The 19694-nt window shown below is 35.7% G+C and overlaps 1 protein-coding gene across 3 annotated transcripts in view; it reads right to left on the bottom strand.

Moving 5' to 3' along the window:
- PAK2 (p21 (RAC1) activated kinase 2) overlaps positions 1-19694 on the bottom strand; it is an 88983-nt gene that overhangs the window by 20718 nt on the left and 48571 nt on the right. For all 3 annotated transcript variants that reach the window (XM_058556034.1, XM_058556031.1, XM_058556032.1), the window contains exons 3-8: positions 6510-6610; positions 6005-6152; positions 4039-4070; positions 2969-3076; positions 2000-2132; positions 558-621 (exon numbers count right to left, since the gene is read on the bottom strand). In XM_058556034.1, the coding sequence (XP_058412017.1) occupies positions 558-621; positions 2000-2132; positions 2969-3076; positions 4039-4070; positions 6005-6152; positions 6510-6610 (586 nt within the window). The remainder of the gene's footprint in view (positions 1-557; positions 622-1999; positions 2133-2968; positions 3077-4038; positions 4071-6004; positions 6153-6509; positions 6611-19694) is intronic.

Genomic DNA, 19694 nt, shown 5'->3' with positions numbered 1-19694 from the left:
CTGAATTTAGTTTTTAAAAGGAAATTCGTAAGGAAGTGTTCAAAAAATACTTAAGCTCTCTTTCTAAATTCACAAAACACTTCCCAGAGGTTAACAGCATTAAAAATTCAAGACTTTCATTTGCTCCCAAGCAACAGAAAAAAAGAGTTTACTTAGTGTAGTTTAAAAATACAAATTATTGGACAAAATCAGAAGATCAGTAGACTCAAAGATCAATACTCAATGATGTGATTAAAATGCATGTTTTTATTGCCTATAATCTTGTAGTAAAAGAGTTCTTACTGTCTTTTAAATATATTTGATGGGCAATTTTTCCAGCCATCTAATCTCTTACCACCAATGGGAAATAACATTTAAGAAGAAACAATGTATAATCATTGCTAAATAGTACAGTTTTTTTAATAGCATCTAGAAATAAATGCATTACTTATTTACACAAATTCAAGGATACCACTTAAAGAACACTGTAAGTGCTCCATGTCAGCAGGCAAAAGAGATATCATGCTGTATACCTAAGAAGTACTGAATACTGTAGTAAGACAGTCACAAATACTTACCCCTGCCCAATTTTTTCGTATCTTGTATATTTTTTCTTAGGGTCACCTATGCTCACAATAGTTCCTATTTTAAACAAAAACAACAAAAAGTTGGAAGCTCAGTCAAGCATTTTGAAGCTGTAAATTAATTCTGATATCATTATTCCTTTTAATAAACACTGACTTTAGAACAGTGGTTTTCAAACATAACACTAAGTTTCAAAAACAAAACACTAACAAGACTTAAGTAATAAAAAAAGTATCAGAAGCAAGAAGACACATTATTTCCACTAAGTTAGACCTCCCAACTAAATCATATCACTTTCTCAAAAATGATCACATTTTAAAAAGACCAACTGTAGAATTTTGCCTGAGACTAAGAGGGTTCTCAGGATGTGGGATGTTCAGTCTTAAAACTGAGAAATTTTGGGGGAAAGGACGAGTTGGCCATCCTACTTTTCATATTCCACTGAAATGTATTAAACTACTGATAAGTTATGAAACTACTTACCATTAGAAATAATATCTAAATGATATCCAAATGAATAATCCTAAATGGCTTTTCTGACTCTTCCCATGTATCTTCTATCTTTCAATATATTTAGGAAACCATTTATTACTATAAAGATTACTCTACTTTAATATTAACTACTCATACATGTGCTTTAGGAAAGTTCACGAAGTCACAGCTAAGAAACAGGTTTTAAAATTAGGATGCTGAACATAAAAACATAACTTATAATCTTATTACTGGTAAACCACACTAAGTTTTTACTTGCTCAAGGTAAAAGTAGACAGAGGCATATCAAGGAAATCCACATAAATAATCCAATTTTAAACAGGAACCCAACCTCAAGTCTACAGCCACTATAACTAATTTTTCCTTGATCCCTCTGGGTCAGTGTTCTTTATAACTATAGTCGCCGTAGACTTGTAATCAGACGTTATTGCTACCTTCTCCCTGGCACTGTGTACATTATTTCCAATGCCTGATCCAGGCCAGTGACAGTTGATGGATGAAAGGGGAAAACAGAAAAAAAGTAGATTTTATGCCTATACATATATCTATACAGGAAGGCCATTTTTTTTAGTATTTAGGGACATTTTGTATTCTCATACTGAGAAGCTACAGGTATACTTAAATATATACAAACTTCCTTTGATAAAGTTTCCAACTATGACCTTTAGATTTGGCCCTTCAGGAAAAAGTATTGCTTTCAAAGGTACTGACTATTGCAAAGACACTGCATACTCGTCAACACATAATAAACCACCAAAGAAGAGTATTATTTTGGCTTCACTAGATTTTAATTGAAGCTATTATTGCTCCTAGAAGAAAATAATTCATTTTTTTAATGTCTTAAGCCAAAATATAAGGTATAAATTAAAATCCACCTGGGCCAAATGTTTCAATTTAAGAGCTGTTAACAATTTAAGAATAATGTAAAATGTAGGTAACATACGTAATTTCTCCATAATTTCTTCATCTGTCATTTTGGTCTTCTTTTTCTGTTTGTCAGAAGACTTGGCACCACCATCAACATTAGATTCACCAGCTGGTGCAGGAATAGGGTCAATTACAGACCGTGTATAAATCTACAGAGAGACAGTTAATTACTGAGATTTGAGAAAAAATAATTTTAGGTATTCTTACTAGCACACTATTCAGTTCTTTGATTTTTAAAAATCATGTTTTTACAACAAAAGAGAAATAAAGAGCAAAGTAACAGAAACCTTGATGCTGAAATAACTATTAATTCCCACAAAAATTTTTACACAAATATAATTTCTATCATTTTATTTCAAATAGCCAGTTCTAGGAAATAAAGAAAATAGAGGCCTCTGTCATTAGAACAGGATCCAATGGCCATCCTCAGAGCCTTCTAGTTGTGCCCCGTCTCCATCACTCCCCACACACTTCACCTGTATTAGCACACGGAGAGGGACAGGACTCTGTCTATCTCTGTCTAAGGTCATTGTTAAAACTCTTCTGTATCAGGTTAGCAGTTTCACTCTCAGCAGCCTCCTGAATGACACCAAGGCTTTGAGAAAAATTTAAGGTGGGAGATAAAATACATAATTTGGGTAAAAAGTAAGATCTAAGTTTTCGACATAGGAGTTATCTGCATCAAGATAAACAGAGAAAGCCAGAGAAACAGATGAATTTTCTGGAAGAGAAGGTGTAATACAGAAAGAAAAAACAATAAGTATTTTAACTTTTACAGAAGCCATTCGATTTTAATTTTTAAAAAACTAGGTTTTTTGGATGAGTGGTTTTAGGTAAAGATCTCCTAGTCAAACTTCCCCATACTCAAGTATTTTAAGCCTGAGGGCTTTTAAGAATTAATCATTGGAAGTCAAACACAGACTGCTGTTTTTAAAAACACACGTGCACAGACACACACAGCCCAGTTCACTGATCAGACACTCACTGATTTTGTATGATCTGGTCGCGGGGCAATGACAGGAGGAGCAGCCTCTTCGTCATCATCCTCCTCCTCTGTTACTACTGCTGACGTTTCTGAGCCCTTGGTATTCAGCTGCATTTATTACAGGAGCAAAGTAAAGAAGACAAGTCAAATGTAACACTACATTAAAATACGACTCTCTCTTTTTTAACATACTTGAAAAAATGTATTTCTTTAATATCTCATTTCAAGACGCTAAAACCTCACTGGGTCTAATCTAATCATTTAAAAAATAAAGGCAATTTTATAAGTTATAGAAAAGTAAGCTTATAAAATAAATGTATACGGTAAATATCAAGTATTTTTAAGGGGGAATTTATACCCTTTATATAAAGAATTTTACACCCTTTACACAAGCCTTAAAAGTAAAAAATCACTTTATTTGTTAAGACGAAGAACAAAGATCCTATTTGTATAAGTCAGAGTGATTTTCAGTCATTTAAAACAGCCAGATTCACCAGAAAAGAACGGTCGGTAATGAAACAAAAGGGGAAGGCATTAACCTTTAGACAGAGCTTATGATACGCCACATGTGTGCTAGGTGGGTACTTTACATGTTATCACATTTAGTCTTCACATAACTCCAGGAGATTGTTTCCTCCCAACTGAAGACATGAAAATAAAACAGTGACTGTCTGCACTGTGCTTACACAATAACTTAGATAAAGTTCCAGACAACTCTGAAGACTCTGACAGGCTTCTGTTGTTCAGTATGTTTCCATAGTCTATATTCAGTAAAATGGTGCCAGAGGAAAATGCTAGCAAGTTCTTTGTATTCATGCTTGTATAGGGAAACACTACCAAAAGTAGCTAAACTGCTCTAAAGGTCATAAGCAGCTTTGGTTACTTTAAGTATCGTATCAAGGAAATTCTACTTGCTTAATACAGCTTCCTCAATTAATCAAATGCTAGCTAAAAAACATATATTAAGTAGTTTATTTATGATGGCTGTAATTTATTTTAGAAAGCAAAATAAAAACAGATTTGTTTTGGGTAACAAATTAGAACAAGAGCTACAAGAAATAACAACTTACTGCTGGTGTTCCAGAAGGGAAGCCATCTTTCTCTAAATATGAAACAAAAAATAATGCTAAGTTAACAATTCAAAAAATAAAACAACTTGTATATAATAAAAGGAAGAAAATATAAAGCAGAACAAGTAAAATGTTCTTATATTGATTTCATTTTAAGATGAATTAAGCCTTGGGAAAAATGACAAGATCAGTATTCAGACAGGAATTTATACAAGATTGAGCTAACAAATCTCAAATCTTAATGAAACTCGGTAAATATACTAAAAATCATTGAACTGTATACCTCAAATGAGTGAATTTTATAACATGTAAATTATACCTTAATAAAGTTATTGAAAATTTATTTGAAACTATACCTGTCAATCTTTATTAAAACAAAACAGAAGTTTATTCATAACAATAATTTCTCCAGAAAATTGGTATTGAGGAACTTAAAGCAACCATTCAAATAATGGCAACTGTGCAAAGGAAAATTCTTTTTTTTTTTTTGTGAGGAAGATCAGCCCTGAGCTAACATCCATGCCAATCCTCCTCTTTTTGCCAAGGAAGCCCGGCCCTGGGCTAACATCCATGCCCATCTTCCTCTACTTTACATGGGATGGCACCACAGCGTAGCTTGACAAGCCGTGCGTCGGTGTGCGCCCGGGATCCGAACCTGCAAACCCTCGGGCCACCAAAGCGAAGCGTACGCACTTAACCACTACGCCACGAGGTCGGCCCCGGAAAATTCTTGACATAAATTTTGATCAATATGAAAACAAATCACTGAGGGCAAAACACAGTTCATGAAGACTCAAAGTCAAAATATTCATTCTGGAGTTTAGAAGAGCAAGTTTTATTTTGTTTTACTTTTTAAAATGCCCGGAGCCTTCATATATATATACATATACATATATACACACACACACACACACACATATAAAATGATAAGAATATACCATTTTCTGGTCGAACATTGATTTAAAAAAAAAAAGATTTACTCATTGACACATACTAGTTGACACAAAAGTTCTAGGGACAGTCTGACCTTTTGCTAAGCATCTACTAGGCTAAGTAAAAAGTTCATCACTTGCCAAGTGGTCTCTATTTCTTCCTTGAGAACAGCCCTTATTTCTGCGAAGATGCAATCAAATTAAGTACAATGAATTAAAACTACATGTATGATTTTAGCTCAACCATATTGTTTGTAAAAACTACATGTATGACTTCAGGGAACAGAGAAACATACTAAATGACACCCTGGAGATGTAATTAGTAAAATCTACACTGAGGGAAACAGGACAAATGATCTTGTTTCTTTAACAAATAAATTGCAAGGAAAAGAGAGTATGAGAAGTGTAAAGGAGAGGAAGCCTAAATATCAAAGGAGATTCAAAAGATATAGCAATCAACTGTAACATGTAGACTTTATCTGATCCTTACTTGAATAAACTATTTTTTTAAATCCACTATTCTCCAATTCTTTCCTGAGGATATTCCAATTCTGAAGTATAAATCCATTTAGTTCTAATGCTTATTTTATGTTTATATATTTGATAAGTTTCAATTTTTGAGTGGACTTCAACATTTTTTACTTCAGAGTTTGTGCATTTATATAGTAAAACAACCCTCCTCCTGTCCCACTAAGAAGAAACATATTTCTAGTATGAACGTGCCTATAAATCAGCATCTTTCTTTCCTTTCTATCGCTGCAAGTCATTCAAAAGCAGTGAAGAGAAAATACAAATAAATCAAAGGCCAAAACACGCACTTTTGGCAAAACTAAGAGGTTCATATAATCCCCAGACTCCAAATTACGCACAAGAGCTGCCCCAATCAGTTTACAAAAGGCAGATCTATGCAGGGAAAAAGGAGAGACAAGAACCATAGCTTAGCTCTTTATTTTCCCAGAAGCAATCTTTTTATCTAGAAGTACAACTCTGCAATTCCACTTGAACCAGCCTTTTCACGTTGTCTGATGTCTTACCAGGAGGAGTGAAGCTCAGGTACTTCTGCTTGACTGTGTTGGAGTCATAGAACTTCAAGACATCCAGCACGGCCTGAGGATTCTTCTTTTGCTCTAGTTTGGTGATATTAGAGGTCTGTAATAATCGAGCCCACTGTTCTGGCATGCCCTAAGAAAAAGATATTCAGAAATTAGTTGTTTTGACTTGCTCTACTAAAGTCAATTTCCACGGGTAAATGACAAAACACATAAAACAAATCAATCTACACAATTGTAGGGTTGACTAAATTCTAAAAGGTCTAGTTTTGTAAAGGTCTATTTTTCTAAATCTATTTTGCATAATTATAATTAATAGGCTCTGCTCGCTAGGAAAAAGATACCCCCAACCACAAACACTTTCATAAGAAGAGAAAAGCGCTAAGAATTCCCAGTCAACATGTGGATAGAGAAGTTAACTTCAAACTTAATACTGAAAGGAAAGGTTTGAGTGCTGATATATAAATGAGCCCCAACTAGGTAAACTTACAGTGAATTCTCCAGTAACAGCATCAAAGCCAACATGGATGGTGTGCTCAAAATCAGATGGAGGAGAAATTTCTGGCCGTTCCTTCTCTTTCTTCTTACTTCCTAGAGGGCATTAAAAAAAGAATGAGACTATTTAAATAGGATTAATAAAAATACTCATAATCATTTGTTCACATTTTTCCTAAAACAGATTAGGAACCAAGTTATTTCTAGAAAAGAGATTTCCCCTAAAAACACTGGCTGATAGGAAACTGATAAGTGAAGTACAGTAACCTATCCTATCATCAAGCAGGAGTGGGGACAACCAGTGTCCTGATTAAAAAGGCACATGGACTGACCCAGCACCAGGCCTGAATAAAAGGGCACAGGGCAGAACAGACAGCCCCTTACAACACTGGTTCTCTCATAAATAAAGGCCTACATCTCAGATACCGAGGAATTTGGAAAACAAACCCTATCCAATCCTATTTCCATTTGGCCATGTTCGTCCAGAAAGAACGACGTCTGTTACTATGACCATGTAACTAATAGGCACTGTACACGAGAGCAGTTTACAAAGACCATCTCACCTTTCTTGTGCAACTCTAACCCTCCTTTTTATTGAAGTTAATAATTGCTACATTGTAAAGTTTCCCAGTTTTTCTGTGGTTCCACCAACTATTTTTGCAACATTTCTGCCACATACCTACCCATAATATTCTCTGTAAATTCAAACACATCAGTTCCTTTTTTTTTCCCCTAGCCTCCTTGCTCTCAGATCGTCCTGCTCTCATGTGCACCTGTTTATGCCTAAGCTACTGGCGCAGCTATTGTCCTACGACATTCCTTCACTTTTACCCTGTGCTAGAAACTCTTTTTTGGATCCTGTGTTTTCCTCTTCTTGGTTTACCCCTTGATAATTCTTGACTATATATATATATACGTAGGTTGAAAATGTTTTCCCCCCCTCAGAATTTCTTCTAATTTTCAGTGTTGCTATTTAGAAGGCCAATGCCATTTTGAACCACTGTTGAAAATCAACTGTCCATATATGTATGTGCAGGTCTATTTCTGGACACTCAACTGTGTTGCGATGATCTCTTATTTTTACGCCAATACTAGACTGCCTTGATTATTGTGGTTTTAAAATAAGCATTGAAAGCTACATAGTATAAGCCTTGTAACTTTTTTTTTCCAAAGCTGTTTGGCTAGTCTAGGTCCTTTGCATTTCCAGGTGAATTTTAGAATGAGCTTGATAATTTCAAGCTTGATGATTTCAAGCCTGCTGGGATTTTGATTGGGACTGCATTGAATCCATAGATCAATTTAGGAAGAACTGATTTCTTAACAATATTGAGTCTTTTAATCCATGAAAACAGTGAATTTCTTTGTTTATTTAGTTCTTTAATTTCTCTCAGCAATGTTTTATAGTTATCGATGTACAGATCTCTCACTGCTTTTCCCAGATTTCTGCCTCAGTATTTCAAAATTTCTATTGCTACTGCAAATGGTACAGCTTTTTAAATTTCTATTTTCAATTGTTCATTGATGGCATATAGAAACACAGTCGATTCTTGAATATTGATCTTATATCCTGAAAACTTACTATACCTACTTTTTAGTTCCAGTAGCATTTTTGTAGTTATCACAGAATTTCCCATAAAAATCTGATCATGTTGTTGGTGAATAAAGACAGGTTTACTTCTTCCTTCTCACTCTGGATTCTTTTTACTTCTCTTTCATGCCTTATTGCACTGACTAGAACATCTAGTACATTGTTCAATAAAAGTGGTGAGAAGGGAAATCTTTGCATTCTTCCTGATCTTAGGGAGAAATCAGTCATTTTTTCACCATTAAGTTTGATGCCAGCAGTAGGTTTTTCAAAGATGCCCTATATCATATTAAGGGTATTTCCTTCTATTCCAAGTACGCGGAATGATTTTATCAGAAATGGATATTGGATTTTGTCAAATGCTTTTTACACATATATTGAGGTGAACATATGGTTTGCATTTTCATTTTGTTAATATAGTGGATTACACTGATTTCCAAATGTTACAGCAACATTGCACTCCTGAAATGAAATCCATTTGGTCATGATGCATTACTCTTTTTATACACTGTTGGATTCTAATGCTAAAATCTTCCTAAGATTTTGCATCTATGTTTATGAGTGATACAGGTATGTAGCTTTCTTTTCTTGTAATGTCTTTGGTTGGGGTATCAGGGTAACACTGGTCTCATAAAATGAGTTGAGAAGTATTCCTTCCTATTCAATTTTCTGGAAGTTTGTGTAGAATTGGTAATATTTCTTTCTTAAATCTTTGGTGGAATTCACCAGTGGTGCTATCAGGGTCTGATACTTTCTTTGTGGGAAGGCTAGTAACTCCAAACTAAACTTTCCTAAGAGATATAGGGTTTTCAGGTTACCTATTTCTTCTCAAGTGAGCTTTGAAAATGTGTCTTTTCAAGAAATTTTTCCACTTTATCTAACATGTTAAATTTATTTGTGTATATTTGTTCATAATATTACCTTATCTTTTTAATATCTATAAAATCTGTAAGGACGCCACCTTTCTCATTCTCAATATTGGTCATTTGTGTCTTCTTTCTTTTATTTCCCCCATCAGTCTGGCTAGAGGTTTATCCATTTTATTGATATTCTCAATGAATCAGTTTTTGGTTTCACTGACTTTTCTGTATTTTTTTCTTCTATTTCATTGATCTTCACTTCGACTTTTATTATTTCTTTTCTTCTACTTACTTTGAATCTCACCTGCTCTTCTCTTCTAGTTTATTAAGATGGCTGAGCTGAAGTAGGTGATTTGAAATCATTCTTTTCTAATACAGGTGTTTAATATTATAAATTTTCCTCTAAGTATTGCTTTAGCAGCATCATTACAGTCAATGTTTTGAATTTTCACTTTCATTCAGTTTAATATACTCTACTTTCTAAATATCCTTTTGATTTCTTCATTTATTTGGAAGTATTTTATTTACTTTCCAAATATTCCTAGAGATCTTTCTGTTACTGATTTCTAACTCAGTTACATTGCAGTCACAGAATATACTTTGTGTGATTTGAATCCTTCTAAATTTACGGAAACTTTTAAAAATGATCTTAGAATACGATTAACCTCAGTAGATGTTCCATGTTTACTTAAAAAGAATGTGTATTCTACTGTGTGGAATGTTCTATAAATGTCAATTGGTCAAGTTGGCTGTAGTTTTAGCAATTTTATGTCCATTTGTTCTACCAATTATTGAGAGAAGTGTACTGGAATCTCCAACTATAACTGAATTTGTCTATTTCTCCTTGAAATTCTATCCATTTATGCTTCATGTATTTTGAATACCTATAGTTAAGCACATACATGTTTAGTTCTATTATCTTGATGAATTAACCCCATTATCATTATGAAATAACCTATTCCTCATCCTTATCCCTTAAATATTTACAGCAGTATTTTTTGCTCTAAAATCTACCTCGTCTGATATGAACATAACAATGCAAGTTTCTTTTCACTGCTAGCATACTTTTTTTTATCCTTTTATTTTAACCTAATCCTTAAATTTTAACCTATCCTTTATATTTTTTAAGTGGATCTCTTGTAGGTAGCATATAGTTAGGTCTGCTTTAGCAATCTGATAATCTCTGCCTTTTAATTGGAGTGCCTAGATCAGTTAGATTTAATGTGATTATTGATATAGTTGGGTTTAAACTCACCATCCTATTATTTGTTTTCTAATGATCTCTATCTATTCCTTGTTTCCATTTTCCTCTTTTTCTTCTTTTGGATTAACTAAGCATTTTTTATATATTTTTTTCTTTTTGTGAGGAAGATCAGCCCTGAGTTAATATCCATGCCAATCCTCCGCTTTTCTTTTTGCTCAGGAAGACTGGCCCTGAGCTAACATCCATGCTGGTCTTCCTCCACTTTATGTGGGACACTACCACAGCATGGCCTGACAAGCAGTGCATCAGTGCGCGCCCGGGATCCGAACCCAGGCCGCCCACAGCGGAGTGCACGCACTTAACTGAACTAAGCATTTTTTAAATAATTCCCTTTTATCTCTTTTGTTGGTTTTTTAGCCATTATTCTTTGTATACCATAAAGTACACCTGTTTAAATTGTACAATTCAATGGGTTTTAGTAAATTTATAGAGTTGCAACCATCACCACAATCTAACTTTAAAACATTTTCATCAACCCTAAAAGAAACCTTGTACCCATTAGCAATCACTCCCCATTGCTCCCTCTCCCAGTCCCGAAGCTCTAGGCAACCACTGATCTTCTTTCTGCCTCTACTTACTTGCCTATTCTGGCCATTTCATATAAATGGGATCATACAACATGTGGTCTTTTGTAAACAGCTTTTTTCACTTAGTTTAGTTTTGAAGTTAATCCACGTGATAGCATCTATCAGTGCTTCATTTCTTAAAAACTCAATTGATATCTTTTAAAGAGATTTGGATTTTAAAAAAATTACCATTTCCAGTGATTTTCATTTCTTTATGCAGATCCATATTTCCACCTGACATCATTTTCCTTCTGCCAAAGGATTAGGTTTAACATTTCTTATGGTGCAGCTCTGCTGGTGATAAATTCTTTCATCTTTTATACAATTTAAAAGTCTTTGTTTCTCCTTCATTTTTGAAAGATATTTTCACAGGATATAGAATTCTAAATTGACAGATTTTTTTTCTTCCAGTACTTTAAAGATGTTGCTCCTTGTCTTCTGGTTTGCATTGTTGCTTACAAAAAGTCTGCTGTCATTTTTCGTTCCTCCACATGTAATGTGTCTTTTCTTTCTGACAGCTTTTTATTTTTATTTTTTTGGCTTACAACAATAAGCATTTGTTTTTCTTAGTAGACTTTATTTTTTAGAGCAGTTTTAGGTTCACAGAAAATTGAGCCAAAGGTCTGGAAGCTTTTAAGATTTTCTCTTTATCACTGGTTTTAAACAATCTGATTATGTGCCTTGGTGTAGTTTTCTTCATGTTTCCTGTGCTCGGAATTCACTGAACTTCTTGAATCTATGGGTTTATAGTTTCTATTATATTTGGAAGTTTTCAACCATTTTTAAAAAATAATTTTTTAATGCTTCCCCTTCCCCTTCTTTGGAGACTTCAATTACACTTACATTAGTCTGCCTGAAGTTGTCTCACAGCTATTCACTTGTTTCAGTCTTTTTTCTCCAAGTGTCATTTCTGATGATTTCCAGTGCCATAGTCTTCAAATTCACTAACATTTTCTTCTACAATGTCTAATCTACTATTAAGCCTGTCCATTGTATTTTCCAGCTCTAAAACCTTGATTTGTTCTTTTTTATATCTTCCATTGCTGCTTCTTAATATGCTGAATCTTTCCTTTGGGTTCTTCAACATATGGGATATAGTTATTTAACTGTTTTAATGTCCTTGTCTACTAATTCTATCACCTGTGTCATTTCTGGATTGATTCCAATTGATAGATTTTACTCATTATGGGTCTTTGCATGCCTGGAAAATACTGATTGGATGCCAGACATTGAAAATTTTTCCTTGTTAGGTGCTAGGTATTTTTGTATTCCAATAAATATTGTGAGCTTTGTTCTGAGACCCAAATAGGTGATTCTTAGCTGTTTACTCAGATAAAAGAAAAACAAATTTACAAACAGTTGATCCTTTGAGGTATTATTTTTTAAGTTTTGTTATGACTGGAGCATATGTAATCTAGGGTTAATTCTGCCCCGAGGCAAGAACTCTATCCAATGTTTTGTACTCTGAATGGTAGAAACAGGAAATATTCTAGGCCCTGCATGAGCTTTGAGGACTGTTCCCTCTAATCATTTCCAGTGGTTCTTTCTCCAGCTTTGGGTAGTTTCCTCACATGCATGTGCTACTGAAGACTTGAGGGGGACTCTGCAGATCTCTTTCTCTCTCTCTGTTCAGCTCTTTATTCTCTGGTGTCTGTACTATAAATTAGCTGCCTTGGTACCCCCCAAATCTCAGCCGTATTTCTCAACTCTAGGAGACCACCCAATTGCCCCTTCCTGTGCTGCAGCCTGGAAACTCTCTCCAAGAAGTAAGATGGATCAATTGCAGGACTCCTCAATTGTTTTCCATCTCTTAGGGATCATCGTCCTTTATTGTCCAATGTACCATGTCTTGAAAACCACTGTTTTGCATATTTTTTCCTAGTGTTCTAGTTCTTTCAGTTGGAGGAGTAAATCTGGTCCCTGTTACTCCATCTTGACTGGAAGTATAACAGGGATTGCTATCCTATCTGTGATTTTTATGACATTTCAGGATGATGTGATTTGATGTGATCTTCATTCACTCATTGTGCTGAATACTCAGTGCGCCCCTTCCATGTGTAAATCATATCTTCAGATCTAGGAAATTTTTTCTATTATTTCTTTGATGATTTCCTTCTGTCTATTTTCTTTGTTCATTATTAGCTAGATCAGTCCATCTTGGTCTGATCTTATAACTGCTATATTTTCTCTCATATTTTCCATCTTTGTATTTTTGTTTAATGATCTGGGAGAGTTTTCTTGACTATCGTCTAATCTTCCGCCTACTGATATCTTTTGTTTTGGTAATCTTAAATGTTCATTTTCCAAGAATTTTTTCTCACTGTTCTCAGATTGTTCTTTCTCTGAGAATACTTTTCTTGTTTCATGGATGCAATTTGTCTTCTCTCTTTGAAGATTATATAGTTCATGTGTATTTACAGGTTAGTTTATTTCTCCCTACATTGTCTGTTTCTTCTACATTCTCTTTTTATCCCCGGTTGTTTTGGATTCTCTTATGTTAAAGGTTTTCCTCAAAAGTCTGATGATCCTTTGCTGTCTACTCACGTAGAAAAGTATTAAAAAGTTAACTGGGAGATAAGTTGGCCTTTTCATTAAAGATGGGGGCGGGGAATGGGGTACCTAAAGTATTTTTTCCAGGGCATTCTGCTTATCCAGAGAAAAATCTTCCAATGTCTTGCCTGAGGGCGTTAAGTCAAGCAATGAGGCTTCTGAAGGCAGGGCAGAGGAAAGGAGTTTAGTATGTTAACTTGCATTGAACCTGCCTTTTTTATTCTGGTGCTACACCTTTTCCTAGCTCCCCTGACAAGAATAATAATCAGCATCTCAGGTTTAATTTCTCCTCAAATAAACGTAAACATCAGTTTGTTCTTTTGTTCTCCCAGAGGATGGGAGTTATATCTACATGGCTGTATGGGGTAAAAATGGGGTCCTAAGGGGCCTTTGATACTTCCTACATAGATTTTCAACCAATTCCCCCTTTTTTCAGCCTGTGTTTTACACTCCCCTCACCCACCATACACACACTCACACAAATACTGTGTGCCTCTAAATCCCGAGCCTCTGAGATTTTTACAAGGGAAACTAGTTCACTTCTCATAGACAGTCCCCTCTGCAAATACTTAGGATATGTCTTCCTCTGTTCTGCTTAGTCAGTTGCCACTTCTCCACCACGTCAATCTTCCAGATACTTATCGAAATCTCTTGTATACTACTGTCTCCTCTCCCATTCTCTTTGCGCTTGTCATATATACTAAAAAAAATTCTTTTTTTACTGTCATTTTAGTTGGGTCTGGGGAGAGAGAGTAAATAGAAGCATGTGGTCAATCTGCTATGTTTAACCAGAAGATTTTCCTAATACAAAAGAGCTAAAAGTTGTGTTGTTTGATAGGTCGGCACATATAAAGTTGGAATGTTACTGTACACTATTCTTTGTTTACAAAGATGCCACTGATCTAGCACTAGCAGGAAACATACTATTTTTTTGACTAGTGATGATAAATTTGTGCTCAAATGTCCATCTCCTCTCTAGGTCTCCTAGGCACAAATAAATATAAGAAATCTGGCTCTGGTAAGAGGGTAGGGCACTTTGGTTGTAGGAAGGAGCAGAGCGAAATGCAACTGTTAAGAGTTGTATAAATTTTGCTATCTTTACTGAAATGCACAATTACATCTATCATAAACAACCTCTCATTTTCCACTAGACTGTGAGTAATCTGAGGTCCTGCCCTCTACTTCTCTTTACGTCTCCTGACTTCTAACTTGGTATCCTGCATATACGAAGAAATACTTATTAACCAACTATAAGCTAATAGTTTACCCTTTATATGGCTCTGAAGTGCTGAAAGAAAAACATACAATTTCATATACTATAAAAGTACTTGTTTCTTATTATTTTAAAAAAATCTGGTCAGCATCCCACTTCTGATATGCATATGGTGGGAAAGATGCTATTTTCTTATATGACCCTGATTACAGACAACTGGTGCAAGGTAGGCAACTAATTCAAGCCAGGTCAGCCACAGTTCCCCACACACACCCAGCCAGTTAGATAGATTGGTTCAGGGTTGAATACCTAAACTAAGGCAGACTTAGCTCTCTGAGAAGCAGCCTCTCACCAGTGAATGAAGTTATGAGAAATAAAGCCCAGGAACTAGTGAGGGCTGTATTTCCTAACACATAGAGAAAAAAAAGTCTGAAATAAGAAAGAAATACAGAAAGGAGAAAGCCAAGCCACAAAGCAAGAGAATTCCTAGTTCCTGTTGTGTCTAAAGCCCAGCCATATTTTTCAACTTGGGAATGTTAAGAGTTTAGAGACATATTAAAGAACGTTTCATATATGTTAGGAGCATAAAATAAAAAGTTAAAGGAAAGAAGTGAAAACGATTAACTTGAGACACACATACCTTAGTTCACTTAAAAGAAAATGACACAATATCCTAAAAACCCGTCTAATTCCATTTGTTTTTATATAACACACACACATACACAGATACTCCTTGTACTTTAGTAGTCCTAGTAGGAGGGAAAAGAGATATTAAAAATATTATCTAAAGCAAAAAGATACTGAAGCATGTCTCCAATCAAATGATGTGCTGGAAGGATATTGCTACATAAACAGAATCACTCCTTTATAACTCTGAAAGACAAGAACTACAAGGACAAACAACAAAAAACCCCACAGTCATCTATCTACAGATGTTCACCTGGCAACTGGATCACTTGATGGGAAGTAATGGACCAAGGAAAATTTTTCTTTTAATAAAATGCACAACTTGTTAGTGTACCAGGGGGAAAAAAAGATTCTTAGCGTCATTTTCCAACTTCATTTGACAACAAAATAAGCAGGCAGGCGCATCCTTCAGTCAAGAGGTGGGGCCCCTGAGTCACGTGTTGTACCCAAGATACTTAAGAGAATCCTAAGTATGCCACCGCCACATTCTTTCAGGCCACTACCTTTTAGGCTACATTTGAGCTAGAGTCTAAGGCTAAAAAAACCCGTCTCTTTAAAAGGAAGACTCTTCTGTTTCTAGTCTAACAGGATCAGTAATAATCCCTTTGTTCTTTTGACTCAGAACAGCTTCAAACTGGTGAAACTAAACTTGTTCCATGACACAGAAGGACATTCTCTAGCAAATAGGCAGAGGTAAGTATGGGCTACTATTATTAATCTTAGAATTAGATTTTTAGACCAGAAGGGATATTTACGGTTCTAAATCTAGCATCTTCATAACCAACCAGAAGTGAAGGTACATACAGATTGAATAACTAGATGTAAAAATTGCTTTAGTTAATAAATACTATACCACTCAACACCATCTAACTGAACAGAGCTTTTAAAAATAAGCCAAGACAGTGACTCACTGCCATTTTCATTATCAAAACTACTAGACTTGTTAAGCCATTTCTCACCTGGACTACTGCAAAATCCTCCTAACTAGTTTCCAACTTCAGTCTTAGATCTCCAACAAAGCCTATTTTCTATACATCTACCAGTCTCTCCTATTTAGGACAGAATTGTGACCAGGTCTTTCCCCTGTTTAAAATTCTGTAATGGTTCCCCAGGAAACAAGATAAAATCTGAGCTCTGTAGCATGGAATACAAGGCCCTTTATGACCTGCTCCCTGCCTACCTCTTCAGCCTCTTCTCCTGTCTGTAGTTTCCTACATACATCCTGTTATTACTCTCTCTCCCTCTCCGCTTTCAAATCACACCGAACTGTATTCAGCTCCAGGAACGTGCTATGATCTCTCCTGTGGTGGGGCCACTAAAACTCTTTTCTAGGCATGGAACACACTTGTTAACTATCAAAATCCTCCTAACTCTTTTCACTCACTCATCCTTTAGTCTTCAGCTCCAATGTCACTTCTTTAGGAAGCCTTCCCAGATACGACAGATATCTTACACTATCCCTATTACCACTGTTCATAGTTTGTACTTACATGCTGAGGTTTTTGATTAGTGCCATGAGAGTACGGACACCATTTGCTTTGCTTATCACTCTATCTCTGATGACTTACAGAGTACATATGACACATATTAGCAGGGCTGTGAAAAAGATTTGTTCGATCAAGTTGTCATAAAAGGCATAAACTAATTTTTCCAATGACAATGACTAAAATCAATAATGAATAACTAAAGATACTCCAGAGTCTTTCTTTCTTTTAATGAAAATTGTTAGCTGCCTGTTAGTAAGGACAGCAGTAGGGGATGTAAATTTGAGTAGAATAAAATGAATATTTCTAGATCAGGCTTTACATTAGAGATGGCAAAAATTTTAGGGTCATTATGATTTTTTAAAATAAAAATACAATTTTTTCCCTTCTAGACTTCTGTTTCAAGATGATAGACTAAGCCCTCCCCTTCTACACCAAATCTCTTTATTTATCAGGGAATAAAATCTATGAGGAATGCCCAAAGATGAAAAGCAATTAGGATAAAACCAAAGAGAAACAGCTGCTCAGGATATGGGCAGAAGAATGCTACTGGAGAAATGCTGGGAGCCGCTAAGCAGGTAGATACACACACAGGGGTGCACACTCTCATTCCTAACCCTCAAAGCTTCTGGCCACAGTTGTGTCAGAGATGTCAGCTTCCAGGAAGGAACAGTGAGCGTGGGAAGTTGGGCTGGAAAGAGAGGGAAGAGCCCCAGGGAATAGGAAGAATCAAGGAGTACCCTACCTTCCAAACATTCCATCTCTCTAACTGAAATTAAGATGCTCCTAAATCTCCCTCCAAGAGGGCTACACAGAGACTACAGATGCTCTACTCTCAACTACAAAGCTGAATGCAATTTTCCCCAACTTGCCCTACAAATGCATTGCAATTCTAACCAAGATACCAACAGGTTTTTTTTAAGCACATGATAAGCAAGTCCTAAAATTTACAGAAGAGCAAAGGGCCAAAAGATCCTGAAGAACCTGGTAGAGATCTGCTCTATCAGGTATTAAGAATCATAAGCTATAGCAATTAAGGCAGTATGGTATTAGCTCAGGTGCAGACAAATAAGCCAACACAATAACAGACAGAACACAGAAACAGACCCTGGCATTCATGGAAACCTGACAGATCATGGCTAGTACTGCAAGTCAGTGGGGAAATGATAAAAAGTTCCAATAAATGGTCTGGGACGCTGGTTTAAAAAAAAGTGAAAATGATCTCTCTTTACAGATACACAAAATCCAAATTCAGATAGTTCAAAGATTTAAATTATAAAAGGCAAACTGTAAAACTTTTAGAAAAACATAAGAAAATATCTTTGACCCCTAGTTTGGCAAACATTTTTTAAAACACAAAAAGCTCAAACCATAAAGGAAAGGAATTGATCAATTCAACTACATCAAAATGAGTAACTTCTATTTATCAAAAGATATCAATGAGGGGTGGGCCCCATAGCGTAGTGGTCAAGTGCACACGCTCTGCTGCTGGCGGCCTGGGTTCGGATCCCGGGTGCGCACCGACGCACTGCTTGTCAGGCCATGCTGTGGTGGAGTCCCATATAAAGTAGAGGAAGACGGGCATGGGTGTTAGCCCAGGGCCAGTCTTTCTCAGCAAAAAGAGGAGGATTGGCATGGATGTTAGCTCAGGGCTGATCTTCCTCACACATACACAAAAAAAGATATCAATGAAAGGGTGAAAAGGCACATCACAACCTGGAAAACTATATTTAATAACATATAGGGCTGGCCCCGTGGCTTAGCGGTTAAGTGTTCGCGCTCCGCTGCTGGTGGCCCAAGTTCGGATCCCGGGCGCACACCGACACACCGATTCTCGGGCCATGCTGAGGCCGAGTCACACATACAGCAACTAGAAGGATGTGCAACTATGACACACAACTATCTAATGGGGCTTTGGGGGGAAAAATAAATAAATAAAGTTAAAAAAAAAATGTTAAAGTCTGTGAGGTATTTAAAAAAACAACAACATATAACTGACAAAGGATTAGTATACAGACTATAAGAAATGCTTATTAATAAATAAGGAAAAAACAACTCAATAGAAAAATGGATTAAAGAACAGATATGTCACAGAAGACACAAATGAATGGTAAATTAACATATAAAGAGACATTCAATTTCCCGTGTCATCAGGAAAATACAAATTAAAAACACAATGAGATACCATTTCACACCTCCCAAGCTGGCAAAAATTAAAGTCCTGTAACACAAGAATTGACAAGGATGTTCGCAATGGGAACATTCGTGTTCTGTGAGTGAGAATGAACATTAAAAAAACTTTAGAAAGCAATCTGAGAAACCTAGTTAAGCCAAACATGGGAATACCCTGTAACCCAGGAATTTTACTCCTAAGTGTATACCTCAGAGCAACCTTCAAATCTTTGGTGAGGACACACACCAACACATTTTACCTCCTGATCCAACACACACATAACTGAAACAAAAGTATCATGAAACAACTCTTTCACTGTGTGCAATATACTCTGATTATTTCTATGCTATTTCATTTAGTGTCATCTACTATATAGATTTCATAACCCACTAACGCAGTACGCAGTGGTTCTTAACATCAGATGCACATTAGAATCACCTGAGGCATTTAAAAAATTAAAAACAAAAACAAAAATAATGCCCAGGTAAGCCCCTGAAGACTGATTCAATTGGTCTGGAATGGAGCTTGGACACAGATTTATTTTTTTAAGCTTCCCAAGAGATTCTAATAAGCAATTAGAATCAAGAACAACTAAACCAATGGGTCACCTGACATTTGAAAAGCATTGCCCTAGAGAAATACTTGCACATGTCCACCAAGAGATACGTTCGAGATTACCCATAGCAGCATTGTTCATGAAAACAACCCAACTGTCTACTGACAAGAGACCGGTTAAATAAACTGCCGTGCATTTATTATACAGTGTACTAGTATCTGCAGTGACAATGAACAAACTAC

This window comes from Diceros bicornis, chromosome 15 (genome assembly GCF_020826845.1).
Source record: "Diceros bicornis minor isolate mBicDic1 chromosome 15, mDicBic1.mat.cur, whole genome shotgun sequence".
Taxonomy (NCBI): domain Eukaryota; kingdom Metazoa; phylum Chordata; class Mammalia; order Perissodactyla; family Rhinocerotidae; genus Diceros; species Diceros bicornis.
Note: the sequence above shows the minus strand (reverse complement) of the source record. Positions and strands in the feature narration are given on the sequence as shown.